This window comes from Xenopus tropicalis, chromosome 7 (genome assembly GCF_000004195.4).
Source record: "Xenopus tropicalis strain Nigerian chromosome 7, UCB_Xtro_10.0, whole genome shotgun sequence".
Lineage (NCBI taxonomy): Eukaryota > Metazoa > Chordata > Amphibia > Anura > Pipidae > Xenopus > Xenopus tropicalis.
Genome location: NC_030683.2, coordinates 26,110,635 through 26,137,987, shown reverse-complemented (window position 1 = coordinate 26,137,987; position 27,353 = coordinate 26,110,635). Strand labels below are relative to the sequence as shown.

General features: G+C 39.2%; 1 protein-coding gene across 8 annotated transcripts in view; it reads left to right on the top strand.

Annotated features, from left to right (window-relative positions):
- The window catches only part of blnk (B cell linker), an 88,175-nt gene that overhangs the window by 10,663 nt on the left and 50,159 nt on the right, over nucleotides 1-27,353 (top strand). For 2 of the 8 annotated variants that reach the window (XM_012966532.3, XM_012966530.3), the window contains exon 1: nucleotides 22,175-22,411. The exons of 4 other annotated variants lie outside the window; for them this stretch is intronic. In XM_012966532.3, coding sequence (XP_012821986.1) covers nucleotides 22,365-22,411 — 47 coding nt within the window. In that variant the 5' untranslated portion in view covers nucleotides 22,175-22,364. Of the gene's footprint in view, nucleotides 1-22,171; nucleotides 22,412-27,353 lie in introns of those variants that run through there. 2 more of the 8 variants (XM_012966533.3, NM_001078696.1) reach the window with 2 other exon arrangements.

Sequence of the window (27,353 nt, the reverse complement as noted above, 5' to 3'; positions counted from 1 at the left end):
TTCATTACTATGGACTGTGGCACACAACATGCATTTCAGTTGTTTTACTCATCATGCTTTTGGGCACATAATAAAAAAAACTCCTGAGATCATCCTCCCTGCCCCTCCCATAAAGTTAGATGACAATTGTATACAAAAAGGGATACCTGACTAGTGTCTGATAAGCAACATGTTGCTCACCACCTTCTTTAATGTGCCATGGAGGCAACCATTGGAGGCACAACTGGGGACACGAGTTGTCACAGTACATAAATTGCAAGCCCGGGGCACTTTTTCCATGCTTGTAGCTGCCCAACATTTGAATGTGGCACACAAGTACATTAGGTTGGGGACCTCTGGTGTACAAAAAACAGCATTGCCACTTGTCATTCTGCTCCATCGCATAAGGGGGCAGTTACTATGCATCATGCAGTGTGCAAAGTGCGAGAAAAGGCTGCAGAAGGCCATTTTTTGCACTTTGTATGCTGCATGGCGCTTTACCTCTATTGCCGCAGGCCTCTTTGCTCCTTTTTTGGAGCACAGAGGCCTGCGGCATACCCATTGGATTGTGTATTGCCTGTGTAAGGCAGATGTTAATTTAAGAGGGGGATGCATGTAGGTGTCCCCCTAACTTACGGCATTCGCTGTGGCCCTAAGGCAAGTGGTAAGGGCAGGGCTAGCTGTACCTTCCAGCCCAAGGAGCAAGCATTTTTTTATATGAGCACTAAGGGACAAGCACTTGCTCCTCGGGGTATGGTAAATGACCCCTATAGTTTCACTTGCTCCCCAGGGTACAGGAAATGACCCCTTTAGTCTCACGTGCTCCTCAGGGTATGGGAAATGACCCCTTTAGTCTCACTTGCACCCCAGGGTATGGGAAATGACCCCTTTAGTTTCACTTGCTCCCCAGGGTATGGGAAATGACCCCTTTAGTTTCACTTGCTCCCCAGGGTATGGGAAATGACCCCTTTAGTTTCACTTGCTCCCCGGGGTATGGGAAATGACCCCTTTAGTTTTAGCAATCTTTCAACAGTCTTACATAGCACAGATCCACTTGGCCAATGGCCCTCATATATCTAAACAGAAGTAGGAAGGTTCGATTTTTGGGTGGATCACCACATAAACCAGTGTGGGGTTTCAGAAGAACTGATTTATTGCCCTTACAGACCCAATAGGATTGTAGAAGGATGTGCTAAACTGCCTCCAGAGCTTCCTTTAATAAGAACATTAGGGCATCATGGTGTGAGGAGAATCAAATGCAGATCACTGCAAAGGCTAGTTTACTTTGGATAGATTCACAGATCAATTTGTATTAGTTTTACTGCAGTGAATAAAACTAAAATCTTACTGAAGCAATGGTGCTGTTCCTGCTTTTGCACTTGTACTTGTAACTATGTTATACTGCAGTTATATTCCTTTATTTTTTATTGTATTTGTTCTCACTCCTTTATTTCTATTTGTTTCATCTAGTGGAAACATTAAGTGAATTTATGATTGCGTCATTCTGTATTTGTTGCCCTAGTTTCTATGAAGATATTACTGGCTTAGCTTTGGGTACTTCCATAGGTACAGTATCAGCAGGAACAGAGAGATAGAGCCATTCCAGCACTGTGCAAAGTACAATCCAGCAGGATAACTGATGTAAAGTGGAACTTATACTATAGAGAGAGTCGTTGTTTTATCTGTAAAAATGAATGTGACCTCATGTGGAACTGCGTATTTCTTTTTTTTTGTAAATGTTTAATAAAAGATATTGATATATGCTGTGCTGCAAAAAAAGCAAGTACTGGGCTCTGTAATTCCCAAGAGATGCCAGTTTGTCACAGATAGTATTGTGACTATTGGATCACACAATGATACCACCCCAATGAAGCATTCCCATTAAAGTGATACTTCAAAATATAAATGTATGGAAAAAGTTACCTATAGGTCATATTGATCATTTTTCACTGTAGTCATTTTTATTTGAAGTTCCTAAACCTGACTGTTTTGCCAACCTGACTGTCCCTTCTCAGTTATAGCTTCTAATGCTAACAGTCAATTGCTGCACAAATATGGCAGCCCCCTCATAGAGGAACATGGGGGTTCAAATAGGTAATGTAAACACATTGGGCAAATATATTTATGGCAAAATTCTAAATATCATGCAAAGACAATGTTATGACAGTTGTAAAAAGGGTTTCATTTCTGGTGTCAGTATCTCTTTAAGCTTATTGGCAGTGGTCAGCAAAGCTGTGCTTGCATGGTATTCCTCTGCATATGTTATTGGGCTCAGGGCCGTATGTATATTAAGGCACCCGAGGGCCTGTGCAGCACCTGAATAAATAACTAATCAGTCTTAAATCATGAGGTGGCTTGATTTGTCTGAAAATATAGGTTCAGATAAGGCAATGTGACATGCGCATTCAGTTCTTAAACAGCAGTGTATTTAGGTCCGGTGCTACCCTAGGCATTGGACCTAAATACGTCCCTACGCCAGGTGCATGACATCACACACGGCATACATGTGACATCACATGCACCGAAATCACAGAAATGATGTCATGCACAGCTTGCGACCCCCCAGCTCTGTCGTCGGATTTCGAATGGAGAGACTGGGGGCATTTTTTTCTCAAATAAAAAAAGAAAATATAGACACCTGATGGCCCGCCCCCAAAACCTGCCTCCCTAGGCACAGACCCTGTCATGCCCTACCCTGGGCATGGGCGCCTTATTATAAATATGCCCCAGTTCTAACAAAGAAAAAGTACTGGGTGTGATATTCATGTCACACCCTTTCCCGTTACCTACAGCCTCCTTCCTTATATCACTTTAGGGCTCTGGCACACGAGGAGATTAGTCACCCGCGGCAAAACTCCCTGTTCGCAGGCGACTAATCTCCCCGAGTTGCCTTCCCCTGCCATCCCATCGGCGAAATCGCGCCGCCGCGTCTGCTATCCCGCCGGCGACTTACATGTTCGCCGATGGGATGGCAGGGGAAGGCAACTCAGGGAGATTAGTCGCCCGCGAACAGGGAGTTTTGCCGAGGGCGACTAATCTCCCCATGTGCCAGAGCCATTAGTATTATCTCCCCATAAGAGAGTTTATAGGTCATTTACAACTAAGACAGATACAAGTCACCAATTTTTTTTTATACTTTACACCCTGCCTTTCTTTTGTCCTGACCCTCTGAAGATCTTTACTTCCCAAATGTGGCTTTGTAGCCCTAAGCCAATGACTCCAATATGTAAGCCCTATATACACATATACTTAATAAGAACAATTTTGAATATTTGCAGTTTCTAGGGAGTGCCAGCAGGCTTATTAGATAACATGCCATAGGCATAAGGTGACCTGGTGCCTGTCACTGGGGAGTAGGCTAGCAAGCACACATAAGACACATAAGGAACAAAAACTAGAACCTGATGCCAAACAGGAAAAACAACAATATTTGTGTAAGTGCTACTGGTCTTATAATCCTCCTTCTGTTCTTTGTATGCATTATTTAACTCCATAGCCTCCTAATTTACAGGAGAATTTATTCATAGGATATACTGGGTGAAACATAAGGGGGCGGATAAAACACTGGGGGAGAGTGGAGAGGGTGAGCGCCTTATACAAACTATCAATCATGCAAAAAGAACCACAACAATAATTTTTGCAATATATAGAACTGATCATCAAGGAAGTTGAAACCCTAAATTTTGCACCAGAATATATATTTGCATATCTGTTTGGGGGGGCCGAATACAATTTAAAAAAAAAAAAATTGTTATATAGCCCATATACTTATATGTTCCCATATTTATACTAAAACGCAAATAAATGTAGCTTTTCATAGAATTCCATAAATTCATGTCTTCACTATATGGTTATTTGGGTGCAGGATTCCCCAGAGTGATTAGTTTGGCCAGTGACCATACTAAAACTGAACATAAAAAAACCAAGAGGACTGAGCATTGACCCAACTTGGTGCTTATTTAAGTCTGTGACTGCAAGAGCCCCCATTGCCACCTATCAGGTAAATACAAATTGGTCCTTCACTTGTGGAAATCATTGTCAGTTTGTCCGGTGGGTAAACTACTGCTGTCTAGCAATGTTGCAATCCCATACCACTTGGTAATAAAAGGGTTATTAAGGAACAGTAACACCAAAAACTAAAAATGTTTCAAATTACCGTATATATACCGTATAAGCCGATCCGAATATAAGCCGAGGTACCTAATTTTACTTAAGAAAACTGGAAAAACATATTGACTCGACTATAAGCCTAGGGTGGGAAATGCAGCCGCTACTGCTAAGTTTCAATAATCAAAATAAATTCCAATGGAATTGCATTAAATGAGGCATCAGTGGAGTATATGTTTTTAAATATTGCAAAGAAAAACAGTAATTGTCAACAAAAACAATATGGTATCAACAATGATAGCTTAAGAGTACTACCCCCTTAGCTCAATCAGCAACCAAGCTAAAACACAAAGAGGTAAAATCCTTTAAAACTATATATAGTTTATATAGAATATAAAGTGCAATGTCTAGTGCAGAATGGGACAGGTGAGGATGGTAGATGAAGATGAATTTGGGAGCGGGCCAGGGCACTGGAGAGGACAGAGGGTGCTAGTTTGGAGGGACCCATGGCCCCCGACTCGAGTATAAGCCGAGGGTGCTGAAAAACTAGGCTTATACTCGAGTATATACAGTAATTCAAATATAATGCACTGTTGCCCTGCGCTGGTAAAAGCTGAGTGTTTGCTTCCGGAACACTACTAAAGTTTATATAAATAAGCTGCTGTGTAGCCATGGAAAAAAGGCACAGGTTACATAGGAGATAGCAGCTAAACAAACACACCAGTTTTACCAGTGCAGGGCAATAGTAAATTATATATTAATTACGTTGATACACTTTTTTGGTGTTACTGTTCCTTTAAACAAAGGGGAGATCTGGTCTGCCTGCTCCTCTTATGTGCTGCAAAGTTCTAATAGCTGCCAACTCAGTTTCAACTGTAAGATAAAATTTCAGCCTTAGGGAAACAGAATATTATTGTGTAATGTTTCCTGGTTTAAAATATGCAGCTCGTGAATATAGTATAGATATGTAAAACTCCACTTTTTCCTTTTTCATCAAAACCCTAAATGCAAATGGCTGAGCCCAAAAGAGCTTGATCCATGTGTCAGTTTAGCTGCCTGCTGAAGATCTCAGTGGTTTCTCTTATATTAGAGCCCTGGGGTGTATATACAAGCAACTCTTAAGCTCTTTGCCAAAAGGGACATTTTTGAAGCACTGGTATACGCTGGTCTCCAGTACCGGCAACTCTTTGCCTGCCCTTTGTTTTTGACATAAACCTGTATATGAATTACTTCTTAGGTGTGATCTAATCACTTCTATTCTATATGAAGGCCAGAGTCAGACTGGGACCAGAAAACCTTAGACCATAGGTCCACTCTCCAAACTTTTTTTCCTCCTTTCCTCGCCCAACCTCTCTCTTTTATTTACATGCTAACATCTATTCTTCCATCTATTTCTCTCATTGTTTTCATTCAGAAAAAGGGAATGACAATGAAGCAGGCCAAATGGTCAGGAGCAGGAGGGCCCCCTGACACCTGGGCCCACCGGGAGTTTTCCTGGTATCCTGGTAGGCCAGTCTTAAGGTGGCCATACACGCACCGATATTATCGTACGAAACCTCGTTTCGTACGATAATCGGTGCGTGTATGGCATGTCGGCGAGTCGACCGATATCGCAGGAAGCTGCCGATATCGGACGACTCGCCGATCGGACAAGTTTGAAAATTTTGATCGGGCGCCATAGAAGGCGCCTGACCAAAATTCTCCCTTCAGAGCTGAATCGGCAGAAGGAGGTAGAAATCCTATTGTTTCTACCTCCTTACCTGCCGATTCAGCCCTGAATGGTGTGTGGCGGATCTTACGATGTTTCGTGCGACCGATGGTCGTACGAAACATCATCAGATCGCCACGTGTATGGCCACCTTTACACTGATGAAGGGTCATTATGTAACTGATGATTATCAGTAGCTCAATAGCAGCCTTAGAATATTGTTGTCTACGTTATACTGAAAGTTAATATTAAGGTGAACTACCCCAAGAAGCTTTTGCAAAAGTCACTTATCATTATGAAGTGGCCCATCTACTAAAAAAAAAAAAGCAGTAGTCTGTTGGCAAGGTGCTTAGATTGGCCCAATGCAGTTTAAAAAAATAGGTGGTGCACAGATCTTATTGGTTGGACAGGGACAAATCAGAACCGACATAAGCCACATTTTGGGAATACAGTCATCAATGGCTTCAGGAAGGTGAGCCTTACAGTGAATGCTTTAATAATTAGGGAATACCTGCAGTTTATGGAAACCAAGCTTTCTGGTGTGATTTAGATTAAGTTACTTAGTAAGACACATTCTTGGACCTAAATGTTGTATTTTTTACTAAATGGAGTCAAAGTCTAACAAATATACAATAGATAAGCAGAGTATTACTGTATACAGTATGCTGCTTTATTCCTTATAGACCTTGGATTCGGAGATAAACCAGCGATCGATATATACACATTAACACTGCTTCGTTATTCTATGACTCCTCCCTTGTTAGGATGTGTGATTACAGAACAGGCAGAAATACATTCCCTTTAGCACAGCCAGCTATTTTAATGAGCTTTAAATGGTAAAATCAAGTACTTTAGTTTATTGGCACCTTCAGATTAAAGTATATGCATATATAAATTAAGCCTTCTCTTATATTAATTAAAAAGCAGCATTTTTCTGTGTTCTACTACTTCAGGTCTGATTCTGACCTTCATTCTGTGTACAAATGTTTTTCCATTGGTGATTTAATTTCTGAACAGGATTTAGGACCTCGGAATATTTAAACCATTTGAATTCTGCCAGAAAATACTGCAGGGTCCATTCTGCAGCCAGGGTTTAATCTGACCATCAGTGACATGTTATCTGTTAGTGCCACCAATTTGGATGGGTTGCTACATGTGCGCAGAGATAAAGATGAAGCAGATAGATCAGTGAAATGAGGACCGCAGGCACAATTGCAAGGCAAATAGCTCTATCTTGTGGCACAAATGGAAAGTTCAGGCCGTGATGAGAAAATGGAAGAAGATTTTGACTTGAATCATATCATATGCTAAATGCTTATCTTGTTTATTATATAAAAGATGTGTGTAGTTTGATATTAGAAGTGCAACACAAGGCCAGGGAAATTCCTCACTGCTCATGTAGTTCTGCTCATGAACTGACTGACCTTCTATCCATGTCGGGTACAACTGCTTCCTCTCAAAGATAGGATGATAGCCTGGAGCTGTGCAACCTGTCTCTCCCAGTGCTATCCATCAGCACAGAGCTGCCATAATATAAATTCCCTGTTTGGCAATTCAAACCCTGCCTGAATCTTCTCTTTCCTCCTCTTCTGCCATGGCCCTCACATTGCTAAAATCCACTTTGTTGTTACTTGGTTTTGTCTTAGCATCTTGCTTTTTTATGTGTTTTAAGCACCTAGAAGAGGATAAAAAGCTAGAAAAGTGACATTGATATCATGGCAAGGAGTAGGGTTTACATTGCATCACCCTTCTACAGATTTTTTTTTTACATTTAATTTTGAAATGTCATATGGGGCTAGCTATATTCATCATTTCCCAGGGTGCCACAGCGATGTGACCTGTGTTCTGATAAACTTCAGTCACACTTTACTACTGTGCTGCAAATGGGAGTGATATCACCCCCCTCCCAGCAGCCAATGAGCAGAACAATGAAAAGGGAGAAAGATAGCAGCTCCCAGTAGGTATCAGAATAGCACTCAATAGTAAGGAATCCAAGTCCGGCTTGGGACTCCTCCAGTTACATGGGAGTAGGAGAAACAATAGGTTACCTGATAGCAGTTCTAATGTGTAGCGCTGGCTCCTTCTGAAAGCTCAGACTCAGGCACAATGCACTGAGATGGCGCCTACACACCAATATTACAGCTAAAAATACATTTGTTGGTTCAAGAATAACATTTTAAATGGCAGAGTGAATTATATATTATGTAACAGTGTCATTTAGAAATAAAAAGTACCCCATACAAATCATGACAGTATTCCTTTAAAGCTTTTAGAGTAAATATATCTTTCAGGGTCATTCATAAAGGGATGCAGTATGGCAGCTCCAACTCACTTTAGTAAATATTATATAATATATAATAAGGTCTCACTCTAGGATAACTATCGTCACACACCAAACATTTTTAGAAACAAGTTAAGGCTTCATTAATTAACATTCATTTTTTTACATGGTAAATAAACAGGGATGCTCCATAACATTAGCTAACACAATATACTCAAATATAAATGTGAGCACTTTCAACAAAATTGTTTCATATGTGAGCAAATATGTTCCATAGTTCAACACATTACAAGTAACATGAGGCAGGATTTGGTTCCTTCAAAAAAGTCCTACAATCTGGCTGAATTCCAACCAAATTTTGGGTTTAATGTTCTTTTAAAAGGGTAATTCATCTTTAACTTAACCTTTAATATGTTATAGAATGGCCACTTCTAAGCACCTTTTTAAGTGGTCTTCATTATTTATTATTTTTTTTAATTATGTGCCTTTTAGGCTACAGTTTAATTTTTATTGTTATTTTTTTTATTACTTATCTTTCTATTCAGCCCCTCTGCTATTCTTATATCAGTCACTCTCTCAAACCACTCCCTGGTTACTAAGGTAAATTGGAAACTAGCAACCAGATAACTGCTAAAATTCTAAACTGAAAAGATGTAGAACAAAATGTAAACCAATTAAAAAACTACCAATAATAAAAAATGAAGACCAATTGCAAATTCAAATGGAAAAAGTGTTGGGGAGCAACACAAGCATGAAAAATGTTCCTGGGGTTACAAATAGGGTCTCTGACTTGCGATTTGGTAGCCCCTATGTGGACTGGCAGCCTATAGAAAGCTCTGTTTGGCTTTACACTGGGTTTTATGCCGCCAAAACTTGCCCCCAAGCCAGGAATTAAAAAAATAAGCACCTGCTTTCAGGCCACGGGGAGCAACATCCAAGGGGTTGGTGAGCAACATATTGCTACTGAGCCACTGGTTGGGGATCACTGCTCTACAGCATATTAAAAGTTAACTCAAAGGTGAACAACCCCATTGTTACTAATATGGAGTAACGCTGCCCACAATTATTCAAGCACAGTAACTTCTGGCCCTTATCTGAACTGCAGTGCCTGAAGCACAGGAAGTTTTGCCCAAAGTCACGAGGAACCATCAGGAATGGAACTGAAGCCTCCCACTCCTTGTGACTTGATCACTGAGCCATTCTTTCCTGCCACTGATGATACATAGAGTTTTATTTAAAATTCTAATCTTGGGGAAGGAGATTTAGCTTGCTGGCTTTTTGCAGCTTCTTCAACACTTCTCTCCACGAGGGGCCAGATAAACCAAGTACAAGTTAGCAAGACAAAATGATTTGCCAAGAAAATATTTTTAGAATTTATCAGCCGCTCTACCACAGAGGAAACATATTGGTTGATAATTTCCTGCAAGAACAGAAACGAAACAACTTGCATTGTTAAAAAAAAATAACTCCCACTGGCATCTACAGAAACTTGACAGCTTTCAAATGCTTTTTTTTATGGAAGTTTTTAAGATTTTTATTTTCATGATATGAAAATAATCACTATTGCATTTTACTGCTGGGGTAAAAGCTTGATATGGAATGGTGATAAACCTGCCCCTAAAAGAGCTGAATTTCTTGTAAAAACAAAAAAAACAATAATACTGGTTTTACTGTTACCTAGGGGGTCTCTGTGTTGCTCCTGCTAAACTACTGCTGAGGTAGTGCCCTGTATCTAATATTTTGTTTCTTCATGTTGTTCCGGTTAGTTAGATGACTCTTGTGCACCTCTGTTTTTAAATAGTGCCACAAATTCTCAGTTGGCTTGAGATCAGGGCTTTGAGTGGGCCATTGTTGGACATTCACCTGTGAGACGCTCCATTGGTCCCGAGGGTGGGTGCGCTCTGTTCTCCATTAAATTTTCTTGCCAAAACTCCTTTTTTAATTCCCTTACCCCATTGTGTTTTTGGTTGTACAGATACTGTTCAAGCCTTTCTTGTGTGATTTTTTTGTATTTTGACCCTTGCCTGATATTTGACTATGATACTTGCTGCCTGCCTTGACCCCTTGCCTGTTTTGACCACACTTCTGCATGATTCCTTTTTGTACCTCGTTTAGCTCTGTTTGATCTGTAAAGTTAGAATGTTCCAAGCTAGAACTGCAGCAGAAAGTTCTGGGGCCCAAAAATGCATCAGTAAAGGCCAGGACTAGTTGGGATTTTCCTGGTTTATGGAAGAGTCAGACTGCCTTGACCCCTTGCCTGTTTTGACCACACTTCTTCATGATTCCTTCTTGTATCTTGTTTTGCTCAGTCTGATCCCTAAAGTTAGAAGGTTCCAAGCTAGAACTGCAGCAGAAATTTATGGGGCCCAAAAATGCATCAATGCATCAATGCATCAGGCCAGAACTAGTTGGGCTTTACTTTTGCCATCAGTTAATGGGTTCCTGCTGCTAGAACATCACATTACCGTTTTGGTCTGAGCCACTCTTTTTCCTTCCCTTTTTGCTATAAACCAATATAGTGTTCCAGTGCTTTCAAATAAAAATAACAGAGACCAAAATATCAGTGTAGAATTTATTATTCAATTACCTTGGCACAGCCCCAAACATCATAATATTGCTTATCAGATCCATTACCGCACTGCCTGCAGCAAAGTTCTCCTGTTGCCTCGTGGCAAATATAGGGTCCTATTTTGAAGTTGTCAATGTAGTAACATTTCCTTCGGTCTTGTTATTCAATAGCTTTCCTCAGTGTAGGAATTAGTTGCTATTAAGGCATCTTAATTATTATAGGAGATGGGTTCCTGGATATTTCTTCTGTCTTCTTTTTGGCCTTTTTAAAGTGAAATATTAAAATGATAAAAAAAATACATTTTTAATAATTAGATACAATTTTTATGTTTTCAAAAACAACTTTGGCAAAGCAAGTAATGTCAAAGAAAAAAAAAGAAATTTAGAAAATAGTTGGGGCACATGAAAACCATTTGAAAAATATTTGAAAAATCTGAGAAATCAACTACACATTTGACTGATCAGAACCAGCAATGATCAGTGGCCGGGCTCAGTAACCTGACTGGGTAACTTGATAGGCCCACATCTCCTGTAGCTTGGCCAGACTAATATGTATTTATGGCATGTCTGTGTACCTTAACTGTTGCTAGGTGCATGAAACAACTTGGCGCCTTCATTATTGCCATTATAATGGTTTCCCTCTTGTTTTTCCTCTTCCACCATTCTGTACAACCATCTGAATTAAAGCCAAATACAATAGCCTATTCTTGTCAAATGCCTAGAGGTTTTCATAGAAGTAACCTTAGACTTTGTTGTATGAAGAAGGAAGTGTAAAAGACTAAATTCTTGTGATTCACTCGGGTAGTGATTTGATTTGTCACTTTTTTATGTATTTACCTGTGTCACACAAGGCAGGTTTAATTACCAGAAATGGCTTTGTGGAACCCATGTGCTCTGGGGATAAATGTTGAGGGTTTGTTATTTCTTATGGTTCATTAGCAGTTTCTGTTGTTTATATCACAGCTAAAGGTTCATACATTTGGTTCCAAGAATGTTTTCTTTTTAGGATGTCTTTGGCTATTTGTGCCTCAAGACAATTAGAACACTTCTAACATTTAGTAAAGGTAATCCCTTTCAGTGCATTAGAAATATTTTTGCCTGAAACAAGTGTTGAAGATAGTAGCACACTTTAATTGTGAGCTTATTTCCTGGTAGCCATGTGGTAGATTTGCGTACTTGAGGCTACAGTACAGTGAATTCCTGCTCTCTACAACTTACATTTCTCTATTGCTTGTATCAAAGCAAAATTTAACAAAGTTGGTTCCATGAGTACTTTTTAAGATTCATTATCTTTAATATTAAAGGAGAACTCCACCCAAACACAACTTGAGCTTTTGAGAGAAGGTCTCCATACCTTAAGTTTACTAAAAAAAAAAAAATGTAAACATTAAATAAAACCAATAGGATTGTTTTACCTCCAATAAGTATTAATTATATCTTAGTTGGGATCAAGTACAAAGTACTGTTTTATTATTACAAAGAAAAGGGAATCATTTAACCATTAAATAAACCCAATAGGGCTGTTCTGCCCCCAATAAGGGGTAATTATATCTTAGTTGGGATCAAGTACAGGTACTGTTTTATTATTACAGAGAAAAGGGAATCATTTAACCATTAAATAAACCCAATAGGGCTGTTCTGCCCCCAATAAGGGGTAATTATATCTTAGTTGGGATCAAGTACAGGTACTGTTTTATTATTACAGAGAAAAGGGAATCATTTAACCATTAAATAAACCCAATAGGGCTGTTCTGCCCCCAATAAGGGGTAATTATATCTAGTTGGGATCAAGTACAAAGTACTGCTGTAATATTACAAAGAAAAAGGAAATTATTTTTAAAAATCTGAATTATTTGATTAAAATGGAGTCTATGGGAGATGGGCTTTGCATATTTCGGAACACTCTGGATACCAGGTTTCCAGGTAACAGATCCCATACCTGTACTCTAAAAATAAGAAAATGTTAGCAGAAGGATTTTACAGTGGTTAGCATTACATTCTCAGTGCTGCCTTCCTGGGCTGACTCTGACCAATGATCTCGCTGTGTGGTGTTGTACATTATCCCTACTGTTACTTTGGATTCCTCTAACAGCCAAATGAACCCCCAATGTGGCAGAACTAATTGCAAGCTCCGGTGGTGCAGTGGCTGATGTTAATAATAGCATTCTCTCTCTAAAATGCTGCATAACATGCTGGTGATATAAATAATGGTGTCATCTATGATTTAAAGAAATGTGGATCCCCTATGCAACAGAACAGCACATTTTTAAAGTAGGAAATTATGTAATAATGGTTTCACTGACAATGTTTTGTTCTGAATACGGTACTTTTTTTACACCTCTGCTTTTTTTTTTTTTTAAATCAATTTACAGAAAATAAAATCATATTTTTCACATGCATAGTTTCCCTTCCCCTATTCAAAATTCTAAAAGCGCACCTGGGACAAGACGGGACCATCAAAACAAGCTTCAGTTGTTACAGCCAGCCAAGCATGAAGTGAGAAGTAGAGCAAAATGGCTTCAACTGGCTGAATTGTAACTCACTTTGCAGGGAAATAATTCACTGTGCCTAGCAAGAAAAAAAGCGCAGTGTAATCTCAGAGAACATTAATGGCAGATTCTCAAATATAATAGGTTATTGCGCCTGGAAATATACACGCTCACTTGTTCATGTTTTATCTTTTTTCTCATATAGAAAAGAAAGTGCTTAATGTTTATCTTTATATCTGTTATGAACTAGCATACATGGTAACAAACTTTTTGTAAAGCCGGGGCCACATGAGAGACTTTCTGTAAAGCTGGGGCCACGTGAGAGACTTTCTGTAAAGCTGGGGCCACATGAGAGACTTTCTGTAAAGCTGGGGCCACGTGAGAGACTTTCTGTAAAGCTGGGGCCACATGAGAGACTTTCTGTAAAGCTGGGGCCACGTGAGAGACTTTCTGTAAAGCTGGGGCCACATGAGAGACTTTCTGTAAAGATGGGGCCACACAAGAGACTTTCTGTAAAGATGGGGCCACGTGAGAGACTTTCCGTAAAGCTGGGGCCACGTGAGAGACTTTCTGTAAAGCTGGGGCCACATGAGAGACTTTCTGTAAAGCTGGGGCCACGTGAGAGACTTTCTGTAAAGCTGGGGCCACATGAGAGACTTTCTGTAAAGCTGGGGCCACGTGAGAGACTTTCTGTAAAGCTGGGGCCACATGAGAGACTTTCTGTAAAGATGGGGCCACACAAGAGACTTTCTGTAAAGATGGGGCCACGTGAGAGACTTTCTGTAAAGCTGGGGCCACATGAGAGACTTTCTGTAAAGCTGGGGCCACATGAGAGACTTTAGCATAGTAAATCTCTGAAAAGTCTTTTTTTCAAACTTTTTTTTAGCGCTAAAAATCCGAATTAGAAAAAAACTTCAACGGTTAGTAAATGGCCCCCTTAATGTAACAAGATATAACTACATAACTACATATAAAGGCACAAGACCATAGGCTGAGTACTTTTATATGTATCATGGGAATCCAAGTTAACATCAATATCATTATATTTAAAAACTAACGGGTATCATTTTTTATATCGTACTAGTTACAGTAAGTCATGTGACTCAAGTAACTTATTGTACAGCGCTGCGGAATATGTTGGCGCTTTATAAATAAATGTTAATAATAATAATAACTAAGCACCAATTATTAACATATATGACTAGAATGGCGTGTTTTAAGCATTCAATTTTCCTCTTTATCTTATTTATTACTACTAATTCTTTCTCGAAAGGCAACAAAATTGCACTTGCAATAGATTTAGCAAGATCATATAGAAAAGTTAATTTTCTTTTTAAATTTCAGCTACTTTTTTTGACAGACTCTCAGAACATACCATAGTTTTTATAGGGTAGAACAGTTTAATGGTTTCAGGCATGTTTAATGCAACGGGGAGCGTTTTTGCAGGGTAGGAGGAATATTAAAATCTATGTGTTTGTTTTGGCAGCTAGAGGAACCTTGAAAGCGTGGCGTGACAATAACACATTGTAGGGGCTGGTGATGGCTGCTAGATTGGGTTTTTGATTTGTGTTTCATCCCAAAATGTTCCATAGAGCGGTTATTGTTCATTGGAATAAGAGCAGCTCTGTGTGCAACACATGAAAGGATTATCCCCTTGCACCCAGTCGCTTCTGCTTTTTCTACACTATCAGCATTGGCTATGAGCAAGAAAAACTCATGTCTATTGACAGACAGGGCAGCAAGTCAAGGCTTTCTTATTGGACATCTACATAGAGGCCTACAAACATGTACCATGGAATTCTCCTTATTGCAGCACATTTATTTTCTATTTTATAGTGGCAGTTTAGCAACAGTCGACCCTTGGGATATTTATGTTCCACTTGTTTCAGGGTTGGAGAAAGACATGTGCTTAGAGACCCTCTCCTGTCCATGACAGCCCTCTGCCCCCATGTTATAATGTTCATTTCACTTCCATGAATTTTAGCTCAGTCTAACCCTCAAAAAAACAGATTTTACATTTTTAGGCATGGGCAAACATATGGGTAAACAATGTGGCACCAAAATGACTGAAATTACCACCTACATCTATGAAGATTTTCATCCAATTATCGTCCAGTGGTTTCCAAGTGTAGCAATCTTATTTTAAATTATTCTATTCATTTTTATTCCAAGCCCTAGTTTCTCTTTAATAATAGACAGCGAATGCTCCTATCTTTATTGTGCGCCTCGGAATTCATTGCAAGAGAGCCCTGGCCTCTAATCATTGGCAGCAGCAATTATAGAACAAAGTGCATTTCTGATTGCTCGCCATTAAATCGCAATCTGTGTTTAATATAAATGGTAAAGACGTTTATATCATTGTGGGTCACAACTTCAAAGGGAAAATGTAATCAAAAAGTAAAGTCCACCTTCAAGCTGAACTTTAGCACTGAGAAAAAGACTCTAACGCCTTAATACAAATAATAATATTGTTATTACCCACTGGTATTATTTTCTGTAGCATTTGAAATTGCCCCTCAAATACAAAGAAGTATAATATGTAGAAAGTGATGCTAAGCACAGGAAAATATAATCCACTCCAAGGGATTATGAGCTGCTATTTAGGGAACGCAGCAATACATTAATCACCGCACTGGCACAGTGAGACACTACAACACAGAGGGATGGGTTGTAAATATATTATACACAGATGCCACAGAGAAACAGGCCCTATTTGCAGTGGGGAATTGCTTTCCTTCAGTTTGTTCTTTAAAGGGGATGGCTCATTTACAACTGACTCTAGGGGGCACATTAACTAAAATTTGTTTTTTTCTGGCCTTGAAAGTCGTATAAACTCGACATGGTATAAATTCGAATTAATCTTTGCTGTATTTATAAAATGGCACAATAATGCTTGAATCGTTCGAACGAAAGCATTGTTAAAACTCGAAACATTTGAGTTTAAACGGACAATCGTTCCCATGGAATTGCTCCAGCAGCCATTTTGGAAGCATTGGCACTCTTGGAAAATAATAATGTGTTTAAATTTTTCTTTAAAGTGGGTGAAACTGAAAACGAAGGGATTAAATTCCCCTTGAACTGGGTGAAACTGAAAACAATGAGGGGATTAACTTGTCCTTGAAAATGTGTCATGGACAGGCTGTCACTGACTATTCTATTCCTCTATTATTCCAAGCCTCCATAGGACTCAATGGTACTCGACAGATCAAACCTATTGTATTTTCATTTTATAAAAAAAGTTAACTAAAGATTAATAAATCACAAATTATGGGAGTTATTTTGGAAAAACTCATGTTTTTCTGTGAGTAATAATGAAAAAAATCTGGTGAAAACTCACTACAAATTATCTAGAAGTAAGAAAAAATCTGACTTTATCTCATAATTGCTTAGTAAATGTACCCCTATGTGTAATTTGGCACTTTGGAAAGACTTGGGCATCCCCTTACTCACCCCTTCCTTGCTGGTCATACAGGGCTTACTAGCCAGGAGTGCCAGGCTATGCCATACCAAAAGTATAATCAGGTGCAAGACACGGAGCACAGCTTTTGTATGTTACATGTCACATATACTCTGTGTTACATGCCACCATGGCTTCTTTAGATGTGGGAGATTTTTTTCCCCATCCAAACCGCCTACACAATTCTCATGCAGTGAAAGGGTTAACTACAAAACACGATACAGAGTTGATCTCTTACAAATCAGCTTCCCAAATCCACTGCTTCTGTTAATAAAAGTAAAGCGGCCGATTCATGTGATTATGAGTAATGTGCATTGAACTGGATTTGATGCAACTGGTGCCAAGTTTTAAGAGCCAAATGTTTCTTAGGATTTTGCAGTTTGACTGCAAAAAAAGACATATATTGGATACAGACCAATCAGGTTGTCCAAATTGCTGAGCTTTGAACAATTTAGGAAACCATTGCTCAGCTCCACATGCTTCACATGACATGATTTGGTCACCTAGAACCTGCTTATCAGGTGACCCCCATCTGCAAATATATAGGGTCAAGAATCAACCTGTAGCAGGATTAACCAACCCTTTAATAGTCACAATGAGAAATATTGTGTTAAAGTGGTTGTTCAACTTTTAGTATGAGGTAGGGGGTGCTATTCTGAGACAATTTGCAATTGGTCTTCATTTGGGATTTCAGCAGCTATCTGGCTCCTAGGGTCCAATTTAACCTGACAACCAGGCAGTGATTTGAAACAGAGCCAGGAATACTAATAGAGGAGGGCCTAAATAGAAAGATAAGTAATACAAAGTGAGAATAAATCTGTAGCCTTACAGAGCAATGGTTTTTTTGGCTGCTGGGGTCAGTGACCCCCATTTGATGAGTGGCATATGTAACACTTATATGGGAGGAACCATCTCCTGATACGCAAATGACTGTTGGAATGGCTCTTTTACTACTTTTACCACACTGGTGCTTGGAGATGACTGTGGCTGATTTAAGAATGAGAGTGAAATATTCTAAAGGGCACATTTACGACAGCATGAACGCTCCGAGCGTATTTTCGACAAATTTTTTTGGGCGTCCGCACAACTTTTTTGTATGCCGCACGACTTTTTCGCACACTTGCACAAAAAAATCGGAAAAAGGTTTTACCGCTGTTTTCAATGGTTCGGTCCGAAAATTTCTTGACTTTCGGATAGCCAATACGATATCATCGTGACTAATACGATTTTTTCGTAAGCATTTTCGGGATATTTGCGATCTTAGGAATTTTTCGTTTCCAATTCGAATTTTTCCCATTCGGGATTCGAATTTGTGGATTAGTAAATCTGCCCCTATGACTACAAATGAACTGAATCTAGGATGTGGTCCAGAATTTAGATCAGTGATCCCCAACCAGTGGGTCGGGGGCAACATCTTGCTCCCCAACCCCTTGGATGTTGCTCTCAGTGCCCCCAAACCAGGGAGTTATATTTGAATTCCTGACTTGGGGGCAAGTTTTGGTTGAATAAAAACAAGATTTCCTACCAAATAAAGCCCCCTGTAAGCTGATAGTGTGCATAGAGGCTGCCTAATAGCCAATCTTAGCCCTTATTTGGCTCCTCCATGAACTTTTATGGTGCTTGTGTTGCTCCCCAGGTTTTTTTACATTTGATTGTGGCTCACGAGTAAGAAAGGTTGGGGAGCCCTGATTTAGATGAATCTCAGCACAGCAAAATCCAGACCCCTGCCCTTCCTATGCCAAACTGCAGTCATGCGACTATAAAGCACTCAACTTTATATAATGCTGTTTTTTATATTATTATCCTCAAATTTAATATGCATAGTGCAGTCTGGATTCAGTTTGGTTTCCAGCTTGTCAGCGGAGGACTGAGAATTAAAAAGAAAATATAATATAAATAAACGAAATCTGACAAACTCGCATATACTACCTTGCACTTGGCACACTGACTGTATGATCAATACGTAGGATTTTAGCTCCCGGGTAACGCTAAATATAAAAGGGGTAACGCTAAATATAAAAGGGGTAACGCTAAATATAAAAGGGGTAACGCTAAATATAAAAGGGGTAACGCTAAATATAAAAGGGGTAACGCTAAATATAAAAGGGGTAACGCTAAATATAAAAGGGGTAATGCTAAATATAAAAGGGGTAACGCTAAATATAAAAGATGCAGGCAGTTTGTAAAGATCTGTAAGATAAATAATTACCCCTTGGCTACTGGAGAGGCACATGCACCAGGTTTGAGATGATATAAAGCCCCGCCAAGCTTTATGGCATCATAAGAAAACAAGTATTGCACAAGACGGCTCAGTGAATCATCCTTAGACTCTTCTTTCTCTTTCTAAATATATTGTTCCTTTGCAATTACACCCACAATAAGAGGATGTTTTGAGGAATGAAGCAATCAGCAGAAGTCACAGTCAGTTCTAATGTAAAATAAAGCCTTTATTGCTGTACATGCACATTGTCAGACATGTCACCTTTACAGATTTCACCTGGAGACTGTATGCGTATCTATGACGTAAGCATTCAGTGACATCAGAAGGAGCTGGCGCAGTGACATCACTTCCAGCAGTAGTCATGCAAAATGATGTCACTTCCAGACAATACGAGACACAGCAAAAACTGTACCCCCCCGGTCTGACTTCTCTGCATTATCACAATAACTCTTTGGACCATCCAGGCCTTTAATTTTTAATATGACAAAACATGACCACTAGGGTATGTGATGAAGAATTTTGTGGCATTCACCCCATAATGTGTGCCTGTTTACACCAATGCATTCATTCCATATTTTTAATTTTTTTTGCATTTGACTAAATACTGAATCCTCCACAGAAGATGTTTCTAAATTCCAAACTGAATCTGAACCCTAATTTGCATATTAAAAATTTGAGACAAATAAAAAATGGCATCATGGTTTGGAACAGTTCCCTAAGCCCCACCCCCTATCCCCTGCTGATCTGGCTGGCTACTTTGAGACTCAAATAAAATGTAACAGTAGCCGACTGTCTTCAGCCTGCCTTCAGCCTGCATCCTCCATATCCCACAATTCCCTGCACCTGTGATGTCAATAAGGAAAAGAACATCACAGTGCAATGCATTGTGGGTTAAGTAGTTCCTGCATGCTCTCTGTAAGCTCTGGAGAAGTTTTTACAATTTATAACATCAATGTTTTAGTCCCTCCTCCCCTGCCAGGATTTCAAATGATGCAGAAAGAGAAGAACTGTTTTGCAGCTGGATCTCAGCATATACAAACTGTTTAATATCTGCATAGTTCTATACCAGTGATCCCCAATCAGGGTTTGGAGCAACATGTTACTAACCCCTTTGATGTCGCTCCCAGTGGACTCAAAGTGGGCGGCCATTTTTACATTTCAGACAAAAAGTGTTACATTGTTTTCCCCCCTCTGCATCCAATGGGCTGTTATTTCCTTATTAGCAAAGCAATAAGCAAACATGGTTACTATACAGAATAATGACTAATCTGTACACTGGCCTGCTTTCTGTCATTGCACAATGCATTGTATACAGGGGGAATTTACAGATCAGTATTAACCAAAAATTCTTTAGAAAACAGGAAATCTGTATATCTCAATATTAGGAGTATTGTCTATGAAGATTTTCATTCATTCAGGTCATGGTATATCTAATATAAATAAATTTAAAGCAACTGGACTTGTTTGGTAATCATTCAATACGTTTCACTACTCATCCGAGCAGCTTCTTCAGTTCAACTTCAACTTCATATTAGGAGTATTCCCTCCCCTTTATTCTGGTTACCCTTATGTGTAATGCACTGTGCAGGGCTGTGATAAAAACCACTACAGCTACACATGGCTAAAAGACATATAAATATATACAGTTGCAGTTGCCATCTTTTTACAAGAAAGTTACCGGCCAGTGCGGGGTGGTGACAAAGGAGGCGGGTTGATGATGAAAAGCTATGATGTCACGGGTGATGCCAGGAGGATCAGGGAAGAGAAAAAGAGTAGGTTTCCACTAGATTCTGGGTGGATCAGGGGCTTTAGGGGGCAGGACAGGGGCTGAACTTAAGGATATTCCACATTTGCTGGCTTTTACATTGCAGGGGCGAGTGACTATTGGAGGCAGTAGTTCCATGTACCAGGCAACAGAGGAGCAAAATTTATAAGAGGAGGTGGCACAAATGATAGCAAGAATAACTACAATATAAAGTGGTGCAATTTCTGGTTACTGTCTGGAGTGAATAGGAATTTGGTTTTCAGGGCTTGAGCACAGAGGCAATTATAATGCCTTTTAAATCCCATGCTGGCTGTCTAAAAACACAAATATTGCATTTTCATACATGCAATCAAGTGCATTTTTGTGAGTTACTAAATGCAACCCTCTATTCTATTTTCTGTTGAATGCAAAAAATTTAGGGTTTTGTGCTTAAAAAAACTGAAATGAAACATGAATGCAATAAAAGTCAACTCAGGGTACAAACAGAATATAATGGAATCAATCATTAAATGCACAGTGTATAAGTGCCCTAAAAAAATCATTATCACCTTAAAGGGGTGGTTCACCTTTAGGCTGATGCCACACGAGGCGTTTTTACACTGCGTATTTTCAAATTTTCTCAGCGGCTGAAAAACGCCCGATATCATCATCCATAGAAATAACTTGAAAAGACTCGAACCAAACCACACAATGCGGAAATACGCTAGAAAAAGCCTTAGCACGGATTTTTCAAGCGTTGGCTGAAATATGCCAGTATTTGCACAGCAAGCTATTCCTATGTATACACAAAGGCAGCTGCCAGACCTAGCAGAAATACGCGGCATTTTTTACTATTTTGCACTATTAGCACCATGGAAACGGGATTTGCTACGTCACCAGTACTAGGCTGAAAAACGCCATAGTCAGGGGCTGTGTGGCTTGTGTGGCGTTTTGAGGCTGAGAAAAAACGCAGCGTAAAAACGCCACGTGTGGCATCAGCCTTAAGTATGTTATAGAATGCCCTAGCAATTTTGCAGTTGGTCTTCATTATTTATTTCTAATAGATTTTAAATAATTTGCCTTCCTTCTACACCTTTTCCAGTTTTCAAATGAGGATCACTGATCCCACAGTCAAAAAAACAATTGCCCTATGAGGCTACAATAGTATTGTTACTTTTTATTACTTATCTTCCTATTCATTCCCTTGCCTATTCACATTATTCAAACCACTGACTGGTGGCTATGGTTAATAAGACCCTAGCAACCAGATAGTGGACAGCTGCTGAAAAAAAAGCTAAATAACTGGAAAGCCTCACAAAAATAAAATGTAAAAATTAAGACCAACTGCAAATTATTTCAGAATATCAATCTCTATATCATATGTCAGGAGTGTTCTCTCACAGATGACACAGAGAGAAAACATGTAGTTGAGCTGACAGCTGGCAGTTGGAATCTTCAAATACTGTGAGATATTGTTAAAGTTCAGTGGAAATTCCAGCAGCAACCCATAACCCATACAGCAGCAGGAAGAAAGCAGCGCTAGTTGTGACTCCCAAACAGGTAGAAGCTGAGAAATGTTTGCTAAAAGCCTATTCAGGAGCCAGATGGGCAGGGAGTGGGTCATGTGACGAGAAGGAAACTCGAAACCTGAATATGTAATCAGGCAAGTTTTACTTCTCAAACGAAATGACTATGTGCCAACACACACTACTCAGGGGAAATCTGACAGAGACAGCGGGGATTTCACAGGCTGTGAGCGACTGGCACCACAAGGAGCTGGCAAGCAGGGACCCTGGCTCACCTGTGGAACATGGACACATTCAATAAGCTCTCAGCTCCAGCTGGGCACAAGTTCAGGTGAGGGGCTTTCTCTTGTTTACAGTGAAGGAGCAGAACTATCCCTGAGAGGGAAACACTGGCTTACACCCCAAATTTCTGATTTTACAAGTAACAAAAAAGTCACCTTGAAATATTCTCAGCTTCCTTGTGTACCTGGGGGTTGTTTATTCAAGCTCATTGCATATAAGGCAATGGTGTCCGACTCATGAATAACTGTTACTAAACCATAACTTCCAGCATGCTTGGGGGTGTACAGAAGCGCCGCAAGATATTGCAATGTGCCTCCATCTTGTTATTTCCTCCTCTCATTCTTTTACTTGGAAAAAATGTAACTGCATAATGCACAAATACTCATAAATAAGGATGTGAATGGAAATGTGAATGGGCTGAGCGGAAATCTGTGTAGTTTGAACCCACGGACATTCGATTTTAATGTATTTCATCACGGCAACCCAAGAATGCTAGATACTTGATCAGCAATTGATATCAGTTTGTATGGGCGCAAACATTCAGGCCAAAGTGAAATCAATTAAAACTTTCACTGGATAACAATTCACAATGTGGCAAAGGCAAACTAAACTGCTCATGGTTAATTATTAGTCAGGCTAACCCCAATCATCATCCCTTTAAATGGGGGATGCTTCTTGTACGGCAGCAATGACCTGAATGCATCATTTCAGCACTTAACATTAATAAGCTGATACAGGCAGCCTAACTTTTAAATAATTTTATTTTCAATATTTACTTTTAACTCAATGCATATTGCAAAATAAGTAGAGATGCACCAAACCCAACATTTTTTGGGTTTAGTTAAGTAACTAATTCGCCACACAAGATATTTCCACATCCTGAATCAAATCTGAACTCTTAACAGTATACAGGTATGAGACCTGTTATCCAGAATGCTCAGGACCTGGGGTTTTCCAGATAAGGGATCTTTCCGTAATTTGGATCTCCATAACTTAAATCTTCTAAAAATCATTTAAATATTGATTAAACCCAGGATTGTTTTGCCTCCAATAAGGATTAATTATATCTTAGTTTGGATCAAGTACAGGTACTGTTTTATTATTACAGAGAAAAGGGAATCATTTAACCATGAAATAAACCCAATAGGGCTGTTCTGCCCCCAATAAGGGGTAATTATATCTTAGTTGGGATCAAGTACAGGTACTGTTTTATTATTACAGAGAAAAGGGAATCATTTAACCATGAAATAAACCCAATAGGGCTGTTCTGCCCCCAATAAGGGGTAATTATATCTTAGTTGGGATCAAGTACAGGTACTGTTTTATTATTACAGAGAAAAAGGAATCATTTAACCATTAAATAAACCCAATAGGGCTGTTCTGCCCCCAATAAGGGGTAATTATATCTTAGTTGGGATCAAGTACAGGTACTGTTTTATTATTACAGAGAAAAGGGAATCATTTAACCATTAAATAAACCCAATAGGGCTGTTCTGCCCCAATAAGGGGTAATTATATCTTAGTTGGGATAAAGTACAGGTACTGTTTTATTATTACAGAGAAAAGGGGATCATTTAACCATTAAATAAACCCAATAGGGCTGTTCTGCCCCCAATAAGGGGTAATTATATCTTAGTTGGGATCAAGTACAAGGTACTGTTTTATTTTTACAGAGAAAAGGGAATCAGTTTATAAAATTAAAATTATTTGCTTATATTGGTGTCTATGGGAGATGGGCTTTCCCTAATTCGGAATTTTCTGGATAACTGGTTTCCGGATAAGGGATCCCATACCTGTACTCAGATTCTAAAAGTCATTGCATTAATGGTTGCAAAATGTTAAATTCAGTTTTTTAAAACCGTAAAGTTACATGAATTTAAGGGTTCAGTATTAGTACGAACCCTTAGTAGTAGAAACATCACAAACATGCGTGTCTGTTGCTCCATAGCACTGACTGTGTGTGTATAGCCAGTATATCCAGCATTATAAATGCATAATAAATAGACAACAGCCATGTGTCTGAACAAACAGATCTGTGAGGCTGCAGAGATTGCAGGGGGCAAGGGAAAAGAACTCCCTCTGCTGTTTCTTTACTAGTTGCACCTATTTAAAGGGCAAGTTAGTAAGCACTGAATTTCTTCTTTATAATGCTGTATTGGAATTAAAGGGTGTATTCCCATAGCCCATACTCTGGTTGTAGTTCAGCAACATCTGGGATGGTCACAGGTTTCATATCATTGCTTAGGATCTGCGGAATATGTTGGCGCTTTATAAATAAATGTTAATAATAATAATAATAATAATGGATGTAGGTCTTGTCTACAAAAATTAATTTCAGAAATCAACAAATACTTCACAAATTTGTTTGAGCAGATTCCCCTTCTGAACAGATCAGAAACTCCATTAGCCCTAAGCACCATCCTCTGCTTGTATCTGTGCAAAATAGGTAAATATTCCTATTTGCGTTTCTCCTGTGGTGCATTGGCATGTGATGTACTGCAGGGCACTGATTGGAAACCCATTCTAGTCATTTTATCACTTGATCTGATAACCTTAAAGGAACAGTAACACCAAAAAAAGTGTATAAAAGAAATTCCAGTATAATGTACTGTTGCCCTGCACTGGTGCAACTGGAGTGTTTGCCTCAGAAACACTACTATAATTTATATAAAGAATGCCGCTGTGTAGCCATGGGGGCAGCCATTCAAAGGAGAAAAGGCACAGGCACTTAGCAGATAACAGATAAAACACTATTGTATTCTACAGAGCTTATCTGTTATCTGCTATGTAACCTGTGCCTTTTCTCCTTTTTTCCAGCTTGAATGGCTGCCCCCATGGCTACACAGCAGCTTATTTATATAAATTATAGTATGTATGTATGTATGTATGTATATCTTTATTTATAAAGCGCTACTTATGTACGCAGCGCTGTACAGTAGAATACATTAATACAAACAGGGGGTTAAAGATAATGGATAAATACAAAGTACAACAATAAATACAAATAAATACAAGGTACAGTTGCAATAAGAGTCAGAAACAAGATGAACAAGGTCCCTGCCCCGTAGAGCTTACAATCTATATGGGAGGGGTAACTAACAGACACAAATGGGCAAATGTAAGTGCTGTAGGTCACAGTGGGTGACACTACAATATAAGTGCCATAATAATATAAGTAGTGTTACTGTAGCAAACACACAACTTTTACCAGTGCAGGGCAACAGTACATTATATTTCTTTTACTTTAAAACTCTTTAATTTTTTGGTGTTACTGTTCCTTTAACCCTCAGGGCCCCAAAAACATTTTTTCTAAACTTTCTTAAGCCCCAATCTGAACTATTTACCTACCTCCCTCTACCATCCTTTTTCTCTTAATAAGAGTGAGCAGCATGCTGGGAAATTGGGATATGCTCTGCAATGTTTTCAGCACCCACTTCACCTTTTTAATAGGTAGAACCAGTTAACCTACTTCCCATAAGCCATACAGGTTTGCCTCTCTATATTCCCCAACCTCACTGCCCTCACCGTGAAAAACCTGCTTCAAATGGAAGCTCCGTTCCTCTAATCTAAAGGGGGGGCCTCTGGTGTGCTGATCGTTTTTATGGGAAAAATAAAATCCCCCATCTGCCTATAATCCCCTCTAATGTAATGTTAAAGACTGTTATAGCAAACTTCTGATTGGCTGGCTGCTCAGGGTTACTGCACAGGAGTAATATTTACATCAATTTTGTGAATTGTGCTCAATATTCCATGCTGCATTGTAACTCTGAAATGCCAGTATATATATATAATAGGTTTGTGTGTGTTTTTTAAAAGGTTCCTTGATAATATCGCAAATTTTACAATAAGGAAAGGTTTTTATGAACTCATTTTGTGGGGTTAACTTGTTGTAATGTTAGCACTACACACATCACAAGATAAACCACCTGAAATCTACAAGCGCTGCAAATGTGTATTTATGAAAAGTTTAGAAAATCATGACAGCTTTTCTGTATGGATTAAATGATTTGAATGATTACATCCCACATAGAGTTTAACATTTACAATCAGGTTGGATGTATGCACTGTTTGGGCACAGACGGGTGGCCAAATTCCTAAATCTCATTATCCATCTGTAGGGTAAGGAGTATTTAGTGATGGATTATAATAGATTCCGGTGGCTGCCCCAGGACCGTGATCTTGGGGGATGGGGGGTGCAATACAGTCACCTCCCCAGTTTCATATATAAAAAAAATATACAGGTATTGGACCCCTTATCCAGAAAGTTCAGAATTACAGAAAGGCCATCTCCCATAGACTCCATTGTAATCAAATAATTCACATTTTTAAAAATGGTTTCCTTTTTCTTTGTAATAATAAAACAGTACCTTGTACAGTGGCTTGCAAAAGTATTCGGCCCCCTTGAACGTTTCCACATTTTGTCACATTACAGCCACAAACATGAATCAATTTTATTGGAATTCCACGTGAAAGACCAATACAAAGTGGTGTACACGTGAGAAGTGGAACGAAAATCATACATGATTCCAAACATTTTTTACAAATAACTGCAAAGTGGGGTGTGCGTAATTATTCAGCCCCCTGAGTCAATACTTTGTAGAACCACCTTTTGCTGCAATTACAGCTGCCAGGCTTTTAGGGTATGTCTCTACCAGCTTTGCACATCTACAGACTGAAATCCTTGCCCATTCTTCTTTGCAAAACAACTCCAGCTCAGTCAGATTAGATGGACAGCGTTTGGGAACAGCAGTTTTCAGATCTTGCCACAGATTCTCCATTGGATTTAGATCTGGACTGTGACTGGGCCATTCTAACACATGGATATGTTTTGTTTTAAACCATTCCATTGTTGCCCTGGCTTTATGTTTAGGGTCGTTGTCCTGCTGGAAGGTGAACCTCCGCCCCAGTCTCAAGTCTTTTGCAGACTCCAAGAGGTTTTCTCCCAAGATTGCCCTGTATTTGGCTCCATCCATCTTCCCATCAACTCTGAG